This window comes from Elephantulus edwardii, unplaced genomic scaffold (assembly GCF_000299155.1).
Source record: "Elephantulus edwardii isolate Elephantulus edwardi_28Jun2011 unplaced genomic scaffold, EleEdw1.0 scaffold00311, whole genome shotgun sequence".
Classification (NCBI taxonomy): Eukaryota; Metazoa; Chordata; class Mammalia; order Macroscelidea; family Macroscelididae; genus Elephantulus; species Elephantulus edwardii.
In genome coordinates this window covers 910041-932742 of record NW_006400061.1, presented here as the reverse complement: position 1 = coordinate 932742, position 22702 = coordinate 910041, and the positions used below count along the sequence as shown (strand labels likewise).

The 22702-nt window shown below is 37.4% G+C and overlaps 1 protein-coding gene across 1 annotated transcript in view; it reads right to left on the bottom strand.

The window, feature by feature from the left end:
- The window catches only part of SCLT1 (sodium channel and clathrin linker 1), a 258430-nt gene that overhangs the window by 80649 nt on the left and 155079 nt on the right, over positions 1 to 22702 (bottom strand). The window contains exons 11-13 of the mRNA XM_006901160.1: positions 20110 to 20287; positions 15858 to 15956; positions 2152 to 2223 (exon numbers count right to left, since the gene is read on the bottom strand). Coding sequence (XP_006901222.1) covers positions 2152 to 2223; positions 15858 to 15956; positions 20110 to 20287 — 349 coding nt within the window. The remainder of the gene's footprint in view (positions 1 to 2151; positions 2224 to 15857; positions 15957 to 20109; positions 20288 to 22702) is intronic.

Genomic DNA, 22702 nt, shown 5'->3' with positions numbered 1-22702 from the left:
AGAGTAGCAGATTGGATAAAAAAAACAAAATCCATCAATATGTTGTCTACAAGAGACACACCTGAAAAATGAAGATAAAGACAGGCTAAAAATAAAAGGGTGGGGGGAAATATACCAAGCAAATGGCAACCAGAAAAAAGCAGAAGTAGCCATATTAATCTCTGACAAAATAAATATCAATGCAAAAACCATCACAGAAGACAAGGAAGGTCACTACATAATGCTGAAAGAGGGTCAATAGAACAAGAGGACATAACAATAATAAATATCTATGCACCAAATAAAAAACCAGCAAAACACATAAAACAAACATTATCTTTTTTTCTTAAACTGTGAGTTCCAGGACTATAATCCATATCTGTTGTCTTTGTTTTCTGGTCCCTTAGGTGCAGAGGTTCTGAACTAGCATCTGTTTATTTCACCATCATGAAGTATCAACTTCATTCCTTGGACATCTCGGGTTGGCAATGACTGTTCCCTCTACCTCTGAATGGGCACCCTGACTGCACTCATCTTTTAGACTGACAAAGACATGTTCTCCAGCCACGCAGACCAGTCTATGCTTCTCAGTGATCAGCAGTAACTCTGCCTGAGGCTCAACAAACCCTTAGACCAGAGAAGATGCTACTCATGACTTGGCTAACAACTTGGGACCTAGGCCACCACTCAGACAAAAAAGAAACTGCCCTGACTGGGCATCCCAACTCCAATCTTTTGCTGTGCTACCAGATACACTGTTCCAGGTAATACAGTTTGGATTATTTTTTAAAAGTAATTTCCTAAACTCAGGCTTCACCCTGGAACTTATAAATCTTTGGTCTCTTACCAAAGATTTCCAGAGATGGAGCTATTAAAAAAGAAAGTAAAACAGACTGTGTCTGAATCATTGTACGAAACACAATGTAAATGAAAGATTGTATAAAACACAATGTATATGAATGAAACATAATGTTAATGAATTATTATATGAAAACCAATAAAAACATTTTTTAAAAATCACAAGTGAAAAAATGAATTTCCTAAAGGTTTTAAAAATATTTGCTTGCTTGCTTGCTTGTTTTATAGTTCCAGGTAGGAGTGTCAAAGACAAGTAATTATAGCAAACGAGCAAATACAGGCCACTGATCTTTCCCATTAGACTACAAACTCTATGACTGCAGAAAGCATGTTATCTTCAATTTTCACTCTTCTTCTAGCATCTAACATTGGTCTAGAGAACTCCAGAGGTATAGTCCATAGGGAGTTGTATTTTTAACCTCTAATGAAGTTCATGTTGCAAAAAGGGACCAGTCCTTGCAGAGAGATGTCATGCTTGGGAGGGTGGAGGGGCAGCGAAAGAGAGGAAGGCCCTTGATAAAACGGATTGATTCAGTGACTAGGGTAATGAGCATAGGTGCTTTGGAGACAGTGAGCTTGGCAAAGGCAGAGGAGGATTTAGAGCTGTTGTACATAGGGTTGTCATGAGTCCATGGTGACTCAATGGCACATGACAACAACAACAACAACAAGGGCAACTCATATCCACCAGGAGCTCCACCAGGAGCTCCACCAGGAGAAAGAGAGGCAATCTCCTCCCATGTATTTACAACCAAAAAAATCCAAATGAAGGTTAGCTATGATTCAGTTCTGACTCTACAAAACTGAGCTTTAGCAAGCTCTGGTGGCCTAGTGGCAAGAAGTTGCACTGCAATCCCAGAAATGAGTGGTTCAAATCCATCAGATGCTTTGCTGTAGAAGGAGGAAAAATCTCCTCCTGTACCAGTCAAATCTGATTTGACGGTAGGTATACACACACATAAATAATAAAAATAAAATTTACCCCCCCCCAAAAAAAAAAAAACTCACTGAGCTCTGAGTAAGCAATACTCTTTGTTAGTAGTTCAGTGGTAAGGAGTAGTGTTGTCTACTCAAAGACTCACAGTTCAAACCTATCAGCTGCTTTGTGGGAGAAATAAGTATAATTTTTTTCTTGTGTGACATACTGACCCTCATAACCCACTTGAAGGTCAACTATGAGTTAGTTCTGATTCAATGGCACATAACAACAATAATAACCTCGAATGAATGAAAAAAAAAATCAATGTTCAAAAGTATGTATTTTGACTGTTAAAATAAACAATATTCAGAAAGAAATAGTGTCTTCTAACTTACCATTTGAAGGGCTGAAACTTCTTCTGTTAGCTGAGAAATCTGTACTTTATATTGTTTTCTTGTGTATTCAACCTGTGAATTAAAATATTTACAAATTATCTAAAGTCCAGAATAAAAATTATTTATACATGAAAAAATATTTAGTTAATAATTTTGATTTTAAAAAATAGAGGGGATATATAAATGAATACTGCATTGGAACAGATGAAGAAAAGAACTATTCAAAAGGAATATATGATCAGGCATTACACTTATGACAACAGCCCAGAATAATGGGTACATTGCAAAGAGGACTGGGGAAGGGGGGAGTAATTATGCAACAACGAACGAACATTAAAAACAAAAAAGTGAACTAGGGGAGGGGGAAGGGAGGGAAAAAAGGGTAAAATGTGCAACAATGAATGAAAATCTAATTTTTCTGTAAATTTGTTAAAATAGAAATTAAAAGTAAAAATTTTATTAAAAAATAAACTATCATTTCTAGAGAGGGGGGTTAAAGATAAACACAAATAAGTAGCGAAGAATTTGCCAAAATGGAAGGGAAAATAATGAGATGATTAATTTAAAAGAATGTTCGTGTTATATGGCATCAAGTTGGAATCAATTCATTGCTGACCCTGTGTTGAATTTTCTGAGGCTATAAATAACATGGGAGGCAAGTGCTCAACTGTCTTATGGAGCTGGTGGAATTGAAGCACACGCTGTCAGGTTGGCAACCCAACCCCTTACACACTAGACTACCAGAGTTTGCTATTTAAAAATATGTTCATTTTTTGGACTCGAGATCTTTTAAATTCTGAAATTATCAAGACAGTTTTATAATGGGTTTTTCCTACCAATATTTATTATATTTTTAAAATCCTCAAATTTATTGCTTTTGAATCAAAACAATTCATAGTTGACCCTCCAGTGGGTTTGTTGTTTTTTTTTTTAAATTTTTTTTCCCAGTGGGTTTTTAAAACACATTACACAAGACAGCCTATCTTTCTCATGGAGCCCCTGGTGGATTCAAATTGCCAGGTAGGTGCCATGCTTGAGTTAGCAGTACAACACCCTATGGAATAAACCACCAGATCTCCGTAAGTGAAAAATGAGAAAATTTCTAATATTTATCTAAAAACCGTTTTTAAAAGCAATGAAAGACATTATTAACATAAATACATACAAGTGAAAAACTGTACCCTCTAAAACTAAAACATCTTATGAAGAGTAGAATTATTTTCTACTTTTGGTCAATCTCTTTAATGTATTATTAGTTATGGATTACAATTTTAAAAACATCATGTGAGGCCTTTCTCCTCCATATTTCCTTTTATGGAGGGAGGTCCTTCCCTTTGAGGATGTTCTTTCCAATATATCCATCCTTACTATTTTACCCTGAAAAAAAAATTCATGTGATATCAAAGAGAGTGAAGTAGTTTGCCTTTATATAAAAGTGACAGCTAAAAAAAAAATTTAAAAAAAAGTGACAGCTAATAAACATGTTAAAGAAATGTCAGAAAAATATAATTTTCACATTTCTAAGATATTATTTATATTTGGCAAGAATCATTGCCTAAATGAACAAGTGGATATTGAAAAGACTAGGTGAAATATTTAGGCAAAGAAAGGATCAACTCATGTTCTTAAAGTATTTTTCTCAATTACTAATTAAGTATACAATGCAGAACTGTGGTGTTAACACCTTAATAACTTGGGCAAGCTAAGTATTTAACACACAGTTAACAATACAGTTTTTAACTGTCTTTGACAATGCAGTTTCTTGATATGTGAAATGAACATATACATATCATCTTGCCAGAAATTGTTGTTATGTGCTGTTGATTTGCCTGCAACCCATAGCAACCCTATGTACGGCTGCTCTGAAGCCTGCCTGTCCTGAGCCAGTCTAAGACAAAGACACACTAACCTCCATTGCCCCAGTTCTCTTATCAATCCATCTCATCCAGGGTCTACCTCTCCTGCATTGTTCCTTTACCCTTCCAGGCATGATGTCTTTCTTCAAGGACCAGTCCCTTCTGGCCAAGTGCTCAATTCATGTGAGATGGAGCTTCAAAATTCTAGCCTCCAAAGAGAAACTTGGTTCCACCCTCTCCAAGACAGACCTATTTGTTTTCTTGCCAGTCCTTGGTATATTCAATACTCTTCTCCAGCACCACAACTCGAAGGCCATCTTCTTCTGTCATCCTTAGTCACTGTCTAGCTCTCTAATTCATAGCAAGTAACTGTTAAGACAATGGCCTGGACTAGGCACACCTTAGTCTCTAAACTGACATCATTGCTTTTCAGTATTTTGGAAAGATGTCTGACAGTAGATTTTACCCAAAGCAATTTGTCTTTGGATCTCCTGATTGCTGGTGCCAAGAGTGTTGTTTGTGGACCGGAACAAGTAGTAACTGTTAATAACGTTAATCTCTTCTCCCTCTATCATGGTGCTGCCAATTCACCCATTGGTAAGAATGTTTTTCTTGAGGTTAAGCTGTTAAGCTTCAATCCATTTTGAAGGCTACAGTCCTTGACCTTCTACAGCAAATGGTTCAAGTCCTCCACCATCTCAGTAAGCAAGATTGTGTTATCTGCATAATATAGATTGTTGATGAATCTTCCTCCAATCCTGATGCCACGTTCCTCCTCATAAAGCCCAGTTTCCCAAATGATCTGTTCTGCATATAGATTGCAAAGGTATGGAGACAGAGTGCATCCTTATGCACTCCTTTCTTGTATTTGAACCATTCAGTGTTTCCTTGCTCTGTTCTGAGGACTGCTTCCTGGTTCAAGCACAGGTTTCACATAAGTACAATCAAGTGTTCAGGATTTCCATTTTCTTCAGGGTTATGTTAGAAATTACCTGAATGTAATAATAATGAAACAGTGACATTAATGTGTGGATTCTGTAAGGTAACTAGCCTGGATTTAAAAAGAATTCTATGCCATATACAAAGGAAAGTAAGAGATGAGGAGAAACTGATGAGGTCAAGACGAATTTCAAAACAGACTATAAAACTTGCACTAGAATGGAGAGAAGCTTAAAAAAAAAGGAAAAAAAAATCATAATTTTTTTTGTAAGAGAATTGAGCATAAAATTCCAAAGGATAGTTCAAAATAACGAAGTAAAGCATTATAAGGAAATGTGCAAAGATCTGAAGTTAGAAAACAAAAAGGGGAGAATGAGCTTGGCATTTCTTAAGCAGAAATAATTGAAGATCTAAGTCTCAAGTTCTAATACTGAAAGATTCTATGGACAAAATATTGAATGATGCAGGAAACATAGAAAGAAGACTGATGGTATACACAGAGACACTGTAAGAATAGAACGAAGTTCAATCATTTCAGGGGGTTGCAAATGAATAAAAACCAGTAATAATGAAGGGAAAAGTCCAAGCATTACTGCAGGTATTGGCGAAAAATAAGGCTTCAGAAAATGAAGGCCAATTAAGATGTTGAAACAAACAACCCGGTGGTAGATGGAATTTGCTCCAGGACTTAAGAACAATAAATGACATAGCTGAGCCTCTACATCTTGTGGTTCCTAACCTTTATGCTATAATAGACAAAGTGTTAGCCAATAGGCCTTTTATTGTAAGAACTACCTTCCCTTTGCAACTTGATTTGCGCCACTTTTTGAACCACTATGTGGAATATTATTGCTTTTTAATTTTGACTTGTGTACTTTTAACTTATTACTTAAATTTGTGTCTTCTAGGCTGCAACACTTCCATGATACATCTTCAAGGATATGAACATGTACGGCTAAGCACAACTGATAACAGTGCATCTACATTCCAAAATCAATCTCCACAATAGTCTACGTGTTTCCTACTGCCAAAAGTGCCCTTTAGAGTAGTGAGAGAAGATCTTCACCCTGAAACCTACAGCATCACTTTTCAGCAGGAAGTAGCTAAGAGAATACGCCGTTCCCTTTTTCTTATGAATCAGGGTGAAGTCTCTCTAAGGGAGGAGCGACAGGGAATGGCAAAGGACACACTGACAAAGGAGATTAATCAGAACTGGCTTTGACAAGCACTGTGGCAATGGGACAATTAAAACAGACTTTAGGGGGGGAGAGGCAAGAGGAACGAACTGGGGGGAGGGTAGAGAAAATAGTGCAACAATTAATGAATGGAAACCCAAACTCTCTGTAAATGTTCATTAAAATTAATAAAATTTAAAAAAAAAAGATGCTGAAAGAAACAGATGAAGTCCTGGAAGTGCTCACTTGTCAATGCTAAACAATTTGAAAGACAGCTCCCTGGCCAAATGATTAAAAGAGATTCATATATGTGACAATTAAAAAAAATCCAACAAAATGAAGACAAAATAATATCATTAATTATCACATTCAGGTAAAATCTTACTGAAGATCATTTAAAAATGGCTGGAGTAAGGTTAGAACAGATTCATAGTTGATCGTCCAATGAGTTTTCAGTGGCTGCAAATTTTAGAAAAAGTGAGACTGCACATCTTTCTCCTGTGGAGGTACAGGGGAATTTCACTGCCAGAGAGCATCCTCCTTTAAATCAGCATTGCAACTCTCTAAGGACTATAAGAGTATCATTATGGAATAGGATTAAAGGATATGAAATAGTCAATGGACATTTGAAAAGATGAAGTGATAACAGACATAGATCAATAGCAATTAATTAAAACAAAAAAATAAAATCTTTATGGTTAAATTTAATCGTTATATAAGTATTTAATTCTCTAAATGTCAAAAAAATGTAAAAATAAATGTGTTTTATAAAAATAAATCTGTAATGTGAAAAAAAATGGTTGAGGGAGTATTATGACAGCAAACTTTCAGAAAATAAAGATGGATTCAAAAGAGGTCATGGAATGAGTGATATCAGTGGTCTATCAGATGTAACTTGGCAAAAAGCAGAGAACAGTAACATAACAGCAAAAGATGTTTACTTGTGTCTTATTGACTTTTTAAATGCACGTGATTTTGGATTACAAATAACGAAGAATGGAAATTCCAGAACATTTAATTTTGCTCATAAGGAATCTACATAGACCAAGAAGCAGTAATTCAAACAGAACAAGGGGATATTGTATGGCTTAAAGTCAGAAAATAATGTGAATTAGGTTATAGCCTTTTACCACACATATTCAATCTGAATGTTGAGTACATAGTATGATAACATAAGACAATATGAAGAAGAACATGGCACCAAGACTAAAAGAAGACTCATTTACAACAAAGCTCATGTGCTGAAAAAAATAAAATTTAAAAAGATATTAAAAAAAAAACAAACCTTGAAGTATTCCCTTAAGATCAGGTGGCCTGGTGGCAAGAAGCCACACTGCAATGCCAGAGATACGTGGTTCAAATCCACCAGACGCTCTTTTGGAGAAGGAGTGACAATCTCCTCCTGTACCAGTCAGATATGATTTGACGGTACACACACACACACACACACAATAATCAAAGAATATAGCCTTCAGTAAAGATATAACTCAACATCAAGGAAACAAAAATCTTCAGAAGTGGTCCAATAAACAGCATCATGGTAAGTGGAGGAAACAATAATGTTGGCAAGCAGTTCATTTATTTGAATCAGTACTCACAGAAATAGCAACAAAGGAATTAAGTGAATTGTACTGGGCATAGCTAATGCAAAAGTGTTTCTTAAAATGCTAAAGAGTAAGGATACTACTTTTAGGACTAAGTTGTACTCAAACCAAGCCATGGCAATTTCAATTGTCTCATATGTATAGACAAAGAATGCTGTTGTTGTTGTTATGTGCTGTCGAGTTGCTTGCAACTCATAGAGGCCCTATGTACAGCAGCCCTAAACCCTGCTCTATCCTGTGCCAATCACATTGCCTCTGACACACCCATCCCGATGATCCCACTCACTGAATCAATCCACCGCATAGAGGATCTTCCCCTCTTGTGCCATCCCTCCACCCTCCCAAGCATGATGTCCCTCTCCAAGGACCTGTTCCTCCTTACAACATGTCCAAAGTATACGAGACGAAGCCCCAGAATCCTTGCCTCTAAGGAACAGCCTGGTTTAACGCTCTCCAGGATGAAGCTGTTTGTTTCCTTGGAAGTCCAAGGTAGATTCAATACTGCTCTCCAGCACCACAGCTCAAAGGCATCAATTCTCCTTCTATCCTTCCTAGTCATTGTCCAACTCTCTGATGCTTAACAAGTGATTGCAAAGACCATAGCCTGTATCAGATGCACCTTAGTCTCCAGAGTGACACCACTGTTCTTCAGTACACTGGAGAGGTCCCTGTTGACCATGGAGCCATGCAGACTAAAATTGTAAACAATCCCAATCTCTTCACCATCCATTCTGATACTGACAACTGGTCCAGTGGTGAGAATCTTTGTCTTCTTGATATTGAGCCTCAATCCGTACTGAAGGCTGCAGTCCTTAACCCTCTGCAGCACGCACTTCAGGTCCTCCTCAGATTTAGCAAGCAGGGTTGTGTCATCTGCATAACGCAGATTGTTGATAGATCTTCCAATAATCCTGACGCCAAACCATACACCCTTCTCAATTTTGAACCATGTACTGTTTCCTTGCTCTGTTCTGACGACTTCCTCTTGGTTCAAGTATAGGTTTTGCATTAGCACGATCAAGTGATCTGGGACTCCCATTCTTCTCAGAGTCTGCCACAGTTCGTTATGATCCACACAGTCAAACGCCTTTGCGTAATCAATGAAACACATATAGACATTCTTCTGGTATTCCCTGCTTTCAGCTAAGATCCATCTAACATCAGCTACAATATCCCTAGTACCATGACCCCTTCTAAACCCAGCCTGGATTTTTGGCATTTCTCTGCTGACATACTATTCCAGTCATTTATGGATAATCTTTAGTAGAATCTTGCTTGCATTTCAAATCAATGATATTGTTCTATAGTTTCCACACTCTGTTGAGTCACCCTTCTTTGGCACGGGAACAAATATATAGAGAAGACAAAAGAAGAACTAGTTACTTGGAATTTTGACACTGGTGAAAATACTGATCATGGACTTCTAAATGTTATGCTGTCATATTAGGTGTAATCAAATAAATTATGATGACTCATAGCAACCACATGAATGACAGATTAAAAACTTCCTCTATCCTGGGACATCCTCACAACTGTAGGCATGGTCAAGTTCACTGTTGCAGCCAACTGTCTCCATCTATCTTATTGAGGCTCTTCCTTTTGTTCTCGGATTCTATTTTTCTTGGAGATGTCTTTTCCAAGTTCTGGCACCTGCTGACAACATGCCCCAAATGTATGAAATGAAGTTTCATCATCTTTTCCTCTAAGAAGTATCCCAGTTGCATTTCTAAAAAAAACCCCAAGAAACAAAAAACCAAACAAATATGTTTTTTTAAGAAAGGTAGCCAGAATGCACCTTAAAAGAGAGGATGGGCTTTGTCCCTTATAGTTGGGCTTGTTATGAGGAGGGTCAGCCCCTGGAAAAAGACATCATGGTTGAGGATCAGAGAAAAAGACTTTCAACCAGATGGATCAACAGAGTGGCTGGAACAATAGGCTTAATACAGTAGAGAGTGTGAAGATTGCAGAATATCAAGCAGTGTTTGGTTCTATCTACTTCTTGGTACCTAAAACCTAAAATAATGACCAAAAAAAAATCATCATATTAGAGAGTGAACATCTAGAATAAAGGACTTCTATTTATATCTGAGCTCTGCCACCTCTTAGGAGTGGAATCCTAAGCAAGTTAGTGAACTTCTAAGTGTTTTAGAGTCTCATTTTTATGATGGGTTTTTCTGGTTCCTTCTTTCCAAGCTTACTTTACACTTTCAATATCTGCCATCCTACTTATTAATTCATTCATATCCACACTAGTAAAAATATCAATATAGATATGTCTTGAATGTCTCTTTATATGAAAGAATACAATTCAGTTATTGTAATTGGAAGACATACTCAATCTTGATATTAAAAAAGCAAACAACAAATGGTTATCAGGAATGGGAAGGGAAAGAAAGGAGAGTAAAAATATTAAATAGATTAGTTGACGAAGAGAAAAGCAAAATACAATAAAGTTGATCAGACATTATCATTAATGAGTTACATGAATCAGTTGTAATAATGTAAGCTATGTATGCATGATTGAATAAAAAATCATTATGATTTGTAAACTTTCACATGAACTTTTTTATAACAAGTGTAAACAATGTAATTTGCAAACTGTGTTAGCATCAGAATGCAAGTGATACAAGTTATGAGTCATCAGGGCTCTACCTGTTTGTAGACAACCTCTCAAGGGTTCAGTTTCTTCATCAAATAAGAGGCTAAGCCAGATCTTCTCTGAGAAACTCTAAGATACTACAAACAATAGTAAACTTTCTTAAAATGCATTTTAAGGGTTGGGGGGGGTGTTGGTTTGGGTTTTTTTAGGTTTCTATTGACAATTTTGTTTCAGTTACTTTGTTTTAAAGTTTCATCGTGTCACCTACAACCCACAGAGACTGTATGATCTGAATTCTGTCCTATCTTGTAGCATCCTCACACTTCTTGACACACTCCCTATTGAAGCAGTTACTCACTATATCAACACATCTTGTTAAAGGTCTTCTCTATTTCACTGACCCTTTACCTTTTCAAGGATGATATCCCTCTTCTAGCAATACAGTATGTAAGATGAAGCTTTATCATCTGTGTCTCCAAGCAGCACTATGGTGGTACTTTTTCCAAGACATACTTGTTTGCTGTTTTCATAATCCGTGGAATATTCAATACTCTTCCTGAACAAGTCAAAGGCCGAAATTCTTCTGTCATCCTTATTCATTGTCCAGCTCTGAGACACACTGCAAGTGATCAGAAAGCCTGAATCAGATGTACCGTAGCCCTAAACTGACATCACTATTCCTCAATAATTTGGAGAGGTCCTTGACTGCAGACTTTCCTTGTGTACTATGTCTCTTGATTTTCTGACTGACAGTAGCAAGGATATTGACTGTGGTTCCAAAGAAGATTAAATAATTGACAATTTCAATTTTTTCTCTATCTCTCCCGATCTTGTCTATCAGTCCACTGGTAAGGATTTTTGTTTTCTTGATAGTGAGAAACAATCCACAATGAAGGCTTTAGTCTTTGATCTTCTCTAACAAGTGCTTTAAGTCTTTCTCACTTTCAGCAAGCAAGGTTGTGTCATCTGCATAAGTTATTAATAAGTCTTCCTCTTGTTGCCACATTCTTATTGATAGAGTCCAGCTTCTTGAATAATTTGCTCAGCATACGGATTGAATAGGTATGTAGAGAGGATATAATCCTGACACATGTAGGAAAACTGGATATTGTTAAGAAAGAAATGGAACACATAAATACTGACATACTAGGTATTGGCAAAATGAAAGGACTGGCATGGGACATTTTCAGTCAGATAATCATATGATCCACTATGCTAGAGTTGAAAGATGAGAAAAACTGGGGTTGCTTTCATAGTCAAAAAGTCATTCCTAGATCCATCTTGAAATATACTGTGTCAATGACAGGATAATATCCGTACAGATACAAGGAAGTCCAGTGAATACCACCATCATTCAAATAGATGCACCAATAACCAGAAACAAAGGGGAGGAAATAGACAATTTCTACCAACTTTTGCAGTCAGAGGTCCATTGAACATGCAATCAAGATGCATTAATAGTAATGGGTAACTAGAATGCAAAAGTTGGAAACAGAGAAAAAGGACTGGTAGTTGGAAAATGTAGACTTGGTGACAGAAATGAGGCTGGAGATAGAATGATAGCATTTTGTACAATCAATGACTTATTCATTGAATATATGTTTTATAAGAAACATAAACACAGGTTATACACATGGATTTCACCTGATAGTATGCATAGGAAACAGATTTATTACGTCTGTGGCAGAATTGCTGGAGAAGCTCAATACCAGCTGTGAAAACAAGGCCAGGTGCTGATTGTGGAACAGATCACCAACTACTCATATTCAAATTCAAACTGAAGCTAAAGAAAATTAAATCAAATTCATGGGAACCAAAATTTGACTGTGAGTCTACCCACCTGAATTTCAAAACCATCTCAGGAACAACTTTGAGGCCTTGAACACTAATGAGGGAAAACTAGATGAGCTGTGGGATGATATAAAGAATATCATCCAGAAAGAATGAAAAAAAGTCATTACAAAAACAGAGGAAGAATACAAGACTAAGAAGGATGTTAAAAGAGACTCTGAATATTGCACTAGAGTGCCAAGAAGCAAAAGCAAAGGGAAGAAATAAAGATATTAAGGAGCTGAACAGAAGATTTCAAAGGGCAGCATGGAAAAGTAAAGTATTACAATGAAATGTGCAAAGATCTGGAGTCAGAAAATCAAAGGGGCTGAACTTGCTTAGCATTTCTTAAGCTGAAGGAGCTGAAGAACAAATTCAAGCCTTGAGCTGCATTACTTAAGGATGCTTTGGCCAGAATATTAAATGATCTAGGAAGCATTAAAAGAAAATGGAAAAAATATTAGTCATTTTACTGAAATGAATTAGAGGACACAGAAGAATTTCATAAAACAACACATGAGTAAGGGCCTGTGGTGATGAGGGAAGAAGTTTAAGCTGCTCTGAAAGAACTGGCAAAAAAACAAGGCCCCAGGAATTGATGGCATACCAATTGACATATTTCAGCTAACAGATGCTGTCCTAAATGTGCTCACCAAATTGTGCCAAGAAGTCTGGAGAACAACCACCTGGCCAACTGACTGGAAGAGGTCTATATTTGTTCCCATTCCAAAGAAAGGTCACCCTACAGAGTGTGGAAGTTATCAAACAACATCACTGATATCTCATGCAAGCAAGATTCTGCTGAAGATTATCCAAAAATGACTGGGACAACATATCAACAGAGAACTGCCTGAAGTGCAGGCTGGGTTTAGAAGTGGCTGTGGTACTAGGTATATTATAGACAATATTAGATGGATCTTGGCTGAAAGCAGGGAGTACCAGAAGAATGTCTATCTGTGTTTCATTGACTATGCAAGGCATTTGACTGTGTGGATCACAACAAAGTATGGCTGACTCTGAGAAGAATGAAAATCCCAGAACACTTGATCGTGCTTCTGTGAAACCTATACTTGGACCAGGAGCCGGTTGTCTGAAGAGAGTAAGGAAACAGTGCATAGTTCAAAATTGGGAAGGGTTTATACCTTCTCAATCTATATGTAGAACAGATTATCCTGGAGACTGGGATATATGAGGAGAAATGTGGCATCAGGTTTGGAGGCAGACTCATCAACTATCTGAATTCTGCAGATGACAGAACCATGCTTGCTTAAACCGAGGAAGACCTGAAGTGCCTTCAATATGGATTCCAGCTCAACATAAAAAAAACAAAGATTCTCACCACTGGGGTGATTGGCAACATCATGATAGATGGTGAAAAGATTGAGATTGTTAACAGCTTTAGTTTGCTTGACTCCACAATCAACACTCTTGGCACCAGCAACCAGGAAATGAAAAGATAAATTGCATTAAGAAAGTCTGCTGACAGAGAACTCTCCAAACTACTGAAGAACAAACAATGTCAGTCTAGAGATTAAGGTGCACCTGATCCAGGCCATAGTCTTTGCAATTATTTGCTATGTATCAGAAAGCTGGACAATGACTAGGGATGATATAAGGAGAATTGATGCCTTTGAGCTGTGGTCCTGGAGAAAAGTGTTGAATATACCATGCTAGGAGAATAAACAGGTTCGTCCTAGAAAGGGTGAAGCCAGGGTGCTCCTTGAATACAGGGATTCTGAAGCTTCGTCTGGCATACTTTGGACATGCTGCAAGGAGGGACCAGTCCTTATAGAAGGACGTCACGCTTGGGAGAGTGAAGTGACAGCATAAGAGAGGAAGATCTTCAATGAAATGTATTAATTCAGTGACTGGGATAATGGGGGTAGTTGTGTCAGAGACAGTAAGATCAGCACAGGATAGAGTTTAGGGCCGTTATACATAGGGTCGCTATGAGTTGCAAGTGACTCAATAGCACATAACAACAACAACGTTTTTCTTGCTCTGTTTGCACAACAGCCTCTTGGTTTAAGTATAGGTTTTGTATGAGCACAATTAAATCCTCTAGGATTCCCATTCTTCTCAATGTTAGCTATAACTTGTTATGATCCACATAGTCAAATGCCTTTGCATAGTCAACGAAGCATAAATAGACATTCTTCTGGTATTCTTTACTTCAGTTGTGTTAATCTTCACTATATTCATAGTCTAAATTCCTTGCCCTTCTATATCCGGTGGTAGGAGATACTATTTTGAAACAATTTTTACTTGAAATTCATCACAATTGATGCTATTACAAAAATCATATCCTTTGCTATTCATTTGACTCTATAATATTGAGTAGAATTGCCTCATGACATTTTTAAGACTTTACATCTTTACAGAAGCAGGGTGCTACATAAAGCGGTAGGTGGATTTGAATTATCAACCTTAGAGTTAATACTTTGGTGTTAGCCTGAAAGATATCTTTTTTGAGCCATTAGTTTGCCTCTCTGGTCTCTACCTACCTAATTGCAGACGCACGGTCTTGCAAAACAGCATGGTCTTGCTAATTATCAACCTATGAAGCAGCAAGATAAAGAGTACACTCTCCACACTAGAGGGTGTGTGAAAACACCAAAACAGGAGCGGCAGCATCATTGTATCTAAGCTTCATGCTACATCCCGTCTGGCCCATTGCTCACCAGTTTCTACTAAAAACCTGGCCTATATACCTACAGTCTCATGAGTCATTGTCCTAGGGGAGTCTGAGTCCCTGGAGGATTTTCTAGTAATTCTTCAAACTCACAGGAAATAGAGGAATTGAAGAACTAAGCCACAGATCGTTTTGTTAATAGAAAGTATGGACTAATAAAACTGGTTAAGCATTTGGGAGTATGCTGACCTCAGGCTTCTCATAAATAGCCTGCTATTCATCTTAGCAGGACAAAATTATAGAAACAATACTCCAGCACTTAATTATTTTGAAACCAAAAGCTCAGCTAGTGGTCAATTAGCTAGGTTTACTACTGCATAGTAAGTAGGAAGACTAAAAAAAGAATGCTGAATACATGATCTGTATACAAGAACAGAGTATACCTAAAATGGACCTAGAAGTCAGGATGGTGAGTCTCACATATTTTGGGCACATTATCAGCGGAAGCCGATCTCTGGAGAAGTACATAATTCTTGGTAAAGTAGAAGGGAAATGAAAAAAAAAAAGGAAGGCCATCAAAGAGATGTACTTTATGAAGAACCACACTTAAGACTACTTATTTTCTTGGGTTTTTCCCTATCTCCTCCAGGGGTATTGTACATCATATAGTTGATAAAACACACAAAATAAATTTGGGACTGTCACTCTGAGTGTGTGTGTTCTAATATATGCATCCTTTGATTTAACGGTTTCCTTATGAACATTTATCTTACTAAATTGCTCTTTGAAATACGCAATAATATCCATTATTAAAACACTGATTAAATAAAGGCATATGCCTTGGCTGGAAATCAAAAAACAACAAAAAGAAATGCACCAGCACAGAGAAACAATGGACTTAAGCCCAGAAATTATGAGGATGGTACATGAATAAGCAGTATTTCATTCTTAAGGTAGTTAAGGAAGCTATGATTTGGAACTAACTATACAGCACCTAACAGCAACACCAAATGCAAATTTAGGTGGCTTTACTCTTTAATTGTAATTTAAAATATAATTAAAACCACTTACTTCTTTCCTGGTTCTTGCAGCTGCATCTTGTAGAAGTTGAGAAATGGTTTCTTTCATTTTCTCTAAATCTTCTTTTTTTTGTTTCTCTTCAAGTAAGGCCTTTAGAAAATAATTTCTAGTTATTATGGGTCATTTAATTTTTTAAAAAGATAATACAAATGATGGGTAAAAACCTATTCATTTATCAATTTCTTGAAAGCAGATATCATCTTCTAAACTTCTGAGACCTATCCACTTAGAGAGCTCACCTAAGTCAGGAATAAAATTTAATCTATGAAATTTACCTCCTTATTTATCCTGGATTTAACTGAAATCTTTATTTCTTTGATATCTAATTAAGGTAGCATGTCCATCACATTTCTAAACACAACTGGAATTGCCAGAATCATTTCATTTTCATTTTCTTCCCTTCCAATATAAAATAAGTTACCAAATAAAGGTATTAGGTATATGGAATAATTCCTGGATTTCCATTTTTATTATTTGCCATCATTCCAAGTGGGCCTCTCATCATCTCATCCCCAAGACTACCACAGATAACCTACTTTGTCTCTTTAATGTAGTTCTATCTCTACAAACACTTCCATTGCCCAACTAAGGAGCCAATTTCAAAATCCTAATTTTGCTGTCAGGGAATCCCTGTGGAAAAAACTCCTCTAAAGTCAGCTTGATGCCTTTGAGTTGTGGTGTTGGAGAAGAGTATTGAACATACCATGGACTGCCAAGAGAACACATCTGTCCTTAGAGGGTGAAACCAAACTACTCCTTGGAAGCAAGGATTTTGAGACTCGGTTTCATATACTTTGAGCATGTAGCCAGGAGGGACCAATCTTTGGAAAAGGATATCATGATTGGAAGGGTGGAGGGACAGCACAGGAGAGAAAGATCTAAGATGAGATGGATTGACACAATAACTGAGGTAATGAGGATAGGTGTATTATAGACAGTGAGATTGATTTTTGATAAAGCAGAGTTCAAAGTTACTGTGTGTAGCATATCTATTAGTTGTAGTCAACTTGACAACACATAACAATAACAAAGTCTGCTTCCATCCATTCTTACACTTACTCAAATCAAGTTCCTATAATTTGAGTTAATTTTGAGTAGGCATTTATCAGCAGCTTTGCCATACTTGATTATCTGACTTTTAGCATACTATAGAACTTGCTTTCCTCTTACCCCACTAATCATTCTTTTTTAATTTGTATTGCTGGTTCCTCCTTTTATCCCAAACTCCCCAAAACTGAACTACTCAAGGCTCGGTTCCGTGCTTCTATTTGTAGGTTCAGTCATTGCCTCTACTTGTTGGTTGTCTAATCTAATCTCATGGTTTTAAGTATCATTTATATGTTGACAATACTCAAACATTTATCCATCCCAAAATTTTTCAGCGCTCCGAATTGCTGTGATTGCTGTTGTTCTTATGTATCATCAAGTCAGAAATGACTCACAACTGGCATTCCAATGGGTTTTCAGAGTCAGTAAATCGCCTCTTCAGGAGGAAATTCTCCCGTCGAGCAGCTGGATGATTTGGACCTCAAGCCCTTGGCTGCTAGAGCTCTAACATAAATATTGTTTAGGACTCTGAAAATCTTTGACTAGTTCTAATTACATCTTGATATTTAATTACTTCAAAATAAATGGCCCTCTGCTCTGTTTTCGTTGTTGTGGTTGTTGTATATGCCATCAAGTCGTCTGTGACTCATAGTGACCCTATGAACAACAGCTCTGAAGCCTGCCCTGTCCTGGGCCAGTCTCAGTCTGACTCCGACACACCTACCCCATTGCCCTAGTTACTCACTCTCTCTCTTTCTCTCTCTCATTGGGGTCTTCCTCTCCTGTGCTATCCTTCCACCCTTCCAGGCATGATGTCTTTCTGCAAGGATCAGTCTCTCTTGGCCACATGCCCAAAGTATGTGAGATGGAGCTTCAAAATCCTACCTATGAGGTAGAAACTTGGTTTCACCCTAAGACAGACATATTTGTTTTCTTGGTGGTCTTTGGTATGTTCAAGACTCTTCTCCAGCATAACTCAAAGGCATCAATTCTTCTGTCATCCTTAGTCACTGTCCAGTTCTCTGATGCATATATTCAGTAATTGCAAAGACCATGGCCTAGACCAGGTGTACCTAAGTCTCTAGAATGACACTGCTGCTTCTCAGTATTCTGGAAAGATCCCTGACAGCCAATATACCTAATGCAATTCATTTTTTGATTTCCTGAATGCTGGTGCCAAGAGTGTTGATTGTGGAGCTGAGAAAGCTGTAGTTTTTAATAACCTCAATCTCTTCTCCATTCATCATGGTGCTGCCCTTTGGTCCAGTGGTGAGAATCTTTGTCTTTTTATTTTGAGCTTCAATCCATAATGAAGACTACAGTCCTTGACCTGCTGCAGCAAGTGCTTCAGGTCCTCCTCAGTTTCAGCAAAGAAGGCTGTGTCATGTGCACAATGTAGGCTGTTGTGTCTTCTTCCAATGCTGATGCCACATTCCTCCTCATAAAGCCCATTTTCCAGGACCATCTATTCTGCCTATAGTTAAGAAGGTATGAAGACAGGACACATCCCTGATGCCTTCCGTTCCTGATTTTGAATCATGCAGTGCTTTTCTGCTCTGTTCTGGGGAGAGCTTCCTGGTCAAGTATAGGTTTCGCATAAGCACAATCAAGTATTCTGGGATTCCCATTTTCCTCAAGGTTAACCACAATTTGTTGTAATCTATGCAGTCAAATACCTTTACATAATCAATGAAACACAGATCTTGGTTTTCTGCCAAGATCCATCAGTCATTGGTGCTAATGGCCTCTTTTAAACCAAGCTTGTATTTCTGGTAGTTCCCTGTCAATGTATTATTTCAGTCATTTCTGGTTGCGTGTAATATGAGTGATACTGTTTGATAATATCTATACTCTGTCGTGTCACCTTTTTTTGGAATGGGAATAAATGTGGATATCTTCCAGTCAGTTGGCCAGGTAATTGTCCTCCTGATTTCTTGGCACCACCTGTGAGCACATACAGGGCAGCATTAGTTTGCTGAAATACGTAAATAGGTATTCCATCAATTCCTGGGGCTTTACTTTTTGCCAAGTCTTTCAGAGCAGACTGAACTTCCTCTGTCACCACTGCCTCTTGATCATATGTTGTTTCTTGAAATTTTTCTTTGTCTGCCAATTTTTATTTATTTATTTATTTTGGTACAGTGACTCTGTATACTCATTCTATCTTCTTTTAACACTTCCTGGATCATTCAGATATGCCATACACATGTCCATCTGCTTTTATAAAGTAGTTGAAAATAAATATGCCACTCTAAAAATAAATGAGTAAGAGTAACAATTTTTGTTGAGTACCGTCGAGTCATAACTGACCAAAAGCCGACCCTCAGCGGGTTTTCAGATGCATTAAATTGCACAGAGGAGACTGCCCATCTTTCTCCCAGGGAGTAGTTGGTGGACTCAAACAGCATCTTTCGGGTTGGCAATGCAGCTCGTTACCCCTGAGGAGAACGGGACATTGAGGAAAGAGGACATACCAAGAGAAGACTGAACCTAGGAAGTTAAGAAGGATTGCTAGGCTATGTTTTCTGCAATGGGGAAAAAAAACCCAAGAAAGGTTACAAATCATAGCAACCCTGTAAGATAGGGGAGAAATGCCCCAATGGGCATATAAGACTCTAAATCTTTAGAAAGCAAACTACTTCATATTCCTCTAATGGTGTCACTAGTGAATCTGAACCACTGATCTTAAGGTATAGCAGACCAAGCTTAATCTACCAGGCCAACAGTTCTTTTTTAAAACCAGTACTTTACTGTAGTATATACCATACAGTAGTCACTTTAATCAGATAAATCTTAGTCATCTTTATTTCCTTTTCAAACCTAAATAAACAATAAACTTGATGAGATGGATTGAAATAGGTGGGACAATGAGGGTGGGTGTGTCAGAGACAGTGAGATTGGCTCAGGACAGAGTAGAATTCAGGGCTAAGGTACATAAGGTCACTACGAATCATACTGGAGAGCACTTAATAACAACAACATCAATTCCACTCATAGTGATACCCTCCCTGTTTTCTGAGACTGTAAAGCATTATGGGAGGAGGCTGTTCATCATTCTTCCAAGGACTGCCCCATGAGTTTGAACTGCAGCCCTTTTCACTTAGGAGCCCAGCACGTATGTATCACACTACCAGCGTTCCTTCAGGAAATGTCCCATGTTTTTATTCTTTATCAACATGTTGATTAGTTTTCTTACCTTATTTTTTTGAAGGTTAGCTTCTTCTAAGAGTTGTATGCTATTTCTAGCTCTTACAATAGCTTCAAATTTCTCATTTTCTAATTCAGTGCACTTTGCTTGTAACTCTCTGCTCTGTTTTTGCAGATGTGTTTTCTCTGCTCTTAGTTCGTTGGCTTCTTGGATTGTCACACATAATCTAGAAGTCATAATTACATTTTAAAGTTAATATTTTTAAAGTGAGGAAGGAAGGTACATGATTCACTGGGCATTTAGTATAGGCCAAGCATTATGTCAGCTACTTTCACATATATTTCCTAGCTTGATCCCAAGAACAACTGTGTAAAGTGGGTTCTATAATTCCAATTTTTTAAAAACGTATCAGATCGAAAAAGGTTAAGCAGCTGATTACAGTCCCATGGCTAAAAAGCAGTGAGGCTGAGACCTAACCTAGATAATCTGCCTCTAATTTTGCTTATCTTTGTACAGTATCAAACTGTATTACAGTAAATCCATAATGAATAAGTTGTTCTTCATATTTTCCCCATTTCCTTTGTTGCTTATTTCTCCTTTCCTAGTTTTTCAAACTGTCTTTCCAGGTAATCTATGTTAGCTTACTAAAATAAATCTTTGAAAGTTGTCTCCATGCTCATATAACTACATACACATGAAATACATATACACATCTGTCACAAAGGGTTTTTAGACAAAACTCTTTATGTTATAAAAAAGAAAATAATAGTATACACCTTGTCCTGAATTTGATTTCACTATTCAAGAATATTTTGAGGAAATCTTTTCAAGCAATGTATCCAAAAGGTCCCCCCTACTCTGATCAAATTTAATTTTTAATTTGCATTTTTCTGACTACTAGAGATTTAAGAATATTAAGCATATTAAGTTACTTAGTGATATTAGAAAATTTGCTTTTAAATTTCCTTTTCATACCCTCTGCTGATTTTTCTGATGAGTTACTTGTTTTACCTTTTAATTTATAAGAACTGAGTGCAAATATTTTTTCCTAAATCTACTTTTTCCTTCTTTTGCATATTGACTTATTTAAGAGAGTCTTTACCACATTAAAACTTTTACTTTGGTATAGCCAAAAATTTTGTGTGTATACCTGAGATGTCAGTCTTTATTAAAAAAAAAGAAGAAGTTTTTTTCTTATCCAGATTATTCATTTAATCTCCTAGATTTCCTCAAAGGTTGATATGATGTTAAGTTTTGGGAGGTTTCTTGTTGTTCGCATGTTTTTAATCTATCTAGAAGTGAATTCTAAAGGTAACATAAAAGAGGAGTGCAATTTAACTTTCTTCCAGAATAATGAGCAGCTAGTTATATGGAAAGAGTATTGAATATACCATGAACTGCTAGGAGAACAAACAGGTCCTTCCTAGAGAGGCTCAAATCAGGCTGCTCCTTGGAGGCAAGGATTCTGGAGCTTCGTCTGACATACTTTGGGCAAGTCATAAGGACTGGAGAAGGACATCCTAACTAGTAAATGTAATGGCTTTATAACATATCCTTTTCACTTGGACATATTATAAAGCCATTGTATTTAATAGTAGGCATATAGATCAATAAAATAAAGATCAGTAAAGGATGATAATCTATAAGTAAATTATAATATTTCAGGTTAAATGAAAGTTGCATTTCATAATTTACTAACGGAGCACATATAGCTGTTGTTATGTGCCGTTGAGTCACTTGCGACGCATAATGACCCTATGTACAACAGCTCTTAACCCTAATTTATCCCGAGCCAACCTCATTGTCTCTGCCACATGAAGCCACATTACTCCAGTCACTGAATCAACTCATCTCATGGAGGGTCTTCCTTTCTTGAGCTGCCCCTCCACGCTCCCAAGCATGATGACCGTCTCCAAGGACTGGTCACTCTTGCAATATGCCCAAATTATGTCACATGTGTGGTTCAAGGCCAGCAGCTACTCCATTGCAGAAGGACGGGCAATCTCATGCTGTGTGATTAACTGCCTCTGAAAATTACCAGAGGGTGAGGTATGGGTCAGTTCCGACTCTACACACAACAACCCTCTCTTTCTCCAACCCACATCAAACATAGAAGCACCAGAAGGAAATATCCCTGCTCCAAGCATACCTTCCATTCCTTCAATATTAAAAACGCAGATAATCTGGTTCATTTTTTGTTCAATTCCTCTACATTTTAAAAAAAATTGTTACTGGTATTGATAGATTTGCTCAATTCTGAACAAAATATGTTATGGCCTGTATCTTTTAGGGTTTCTAGAAGGGACTTGGCAGATGTGAAGGGTTGTCCTGGTGGAGGGTGGAGCTGGAAAGTAAGTGGGTCAAGGGACTGGGCTAGGGGTGGGGTCAACACTGTAACTAATACTTAACTCCACAATAAGTGATTTATCTTTCACTGCTCCACAAATTGCTTGTCTGTCAGATACTCCTCTAAATCTGAACATTCAGATTAAGAAAGACTAGGAAGAAGGACTGGCCACCCACTTCTGAAATAGCAGGCCTCTAAAAACCCTATGCACAACAGAACACATGCAGACTAACAGAAAGGGCAACTTAGGCAGAACTATCAAGTATGGAAATACAAAGGAGGAGGAACAGTTGT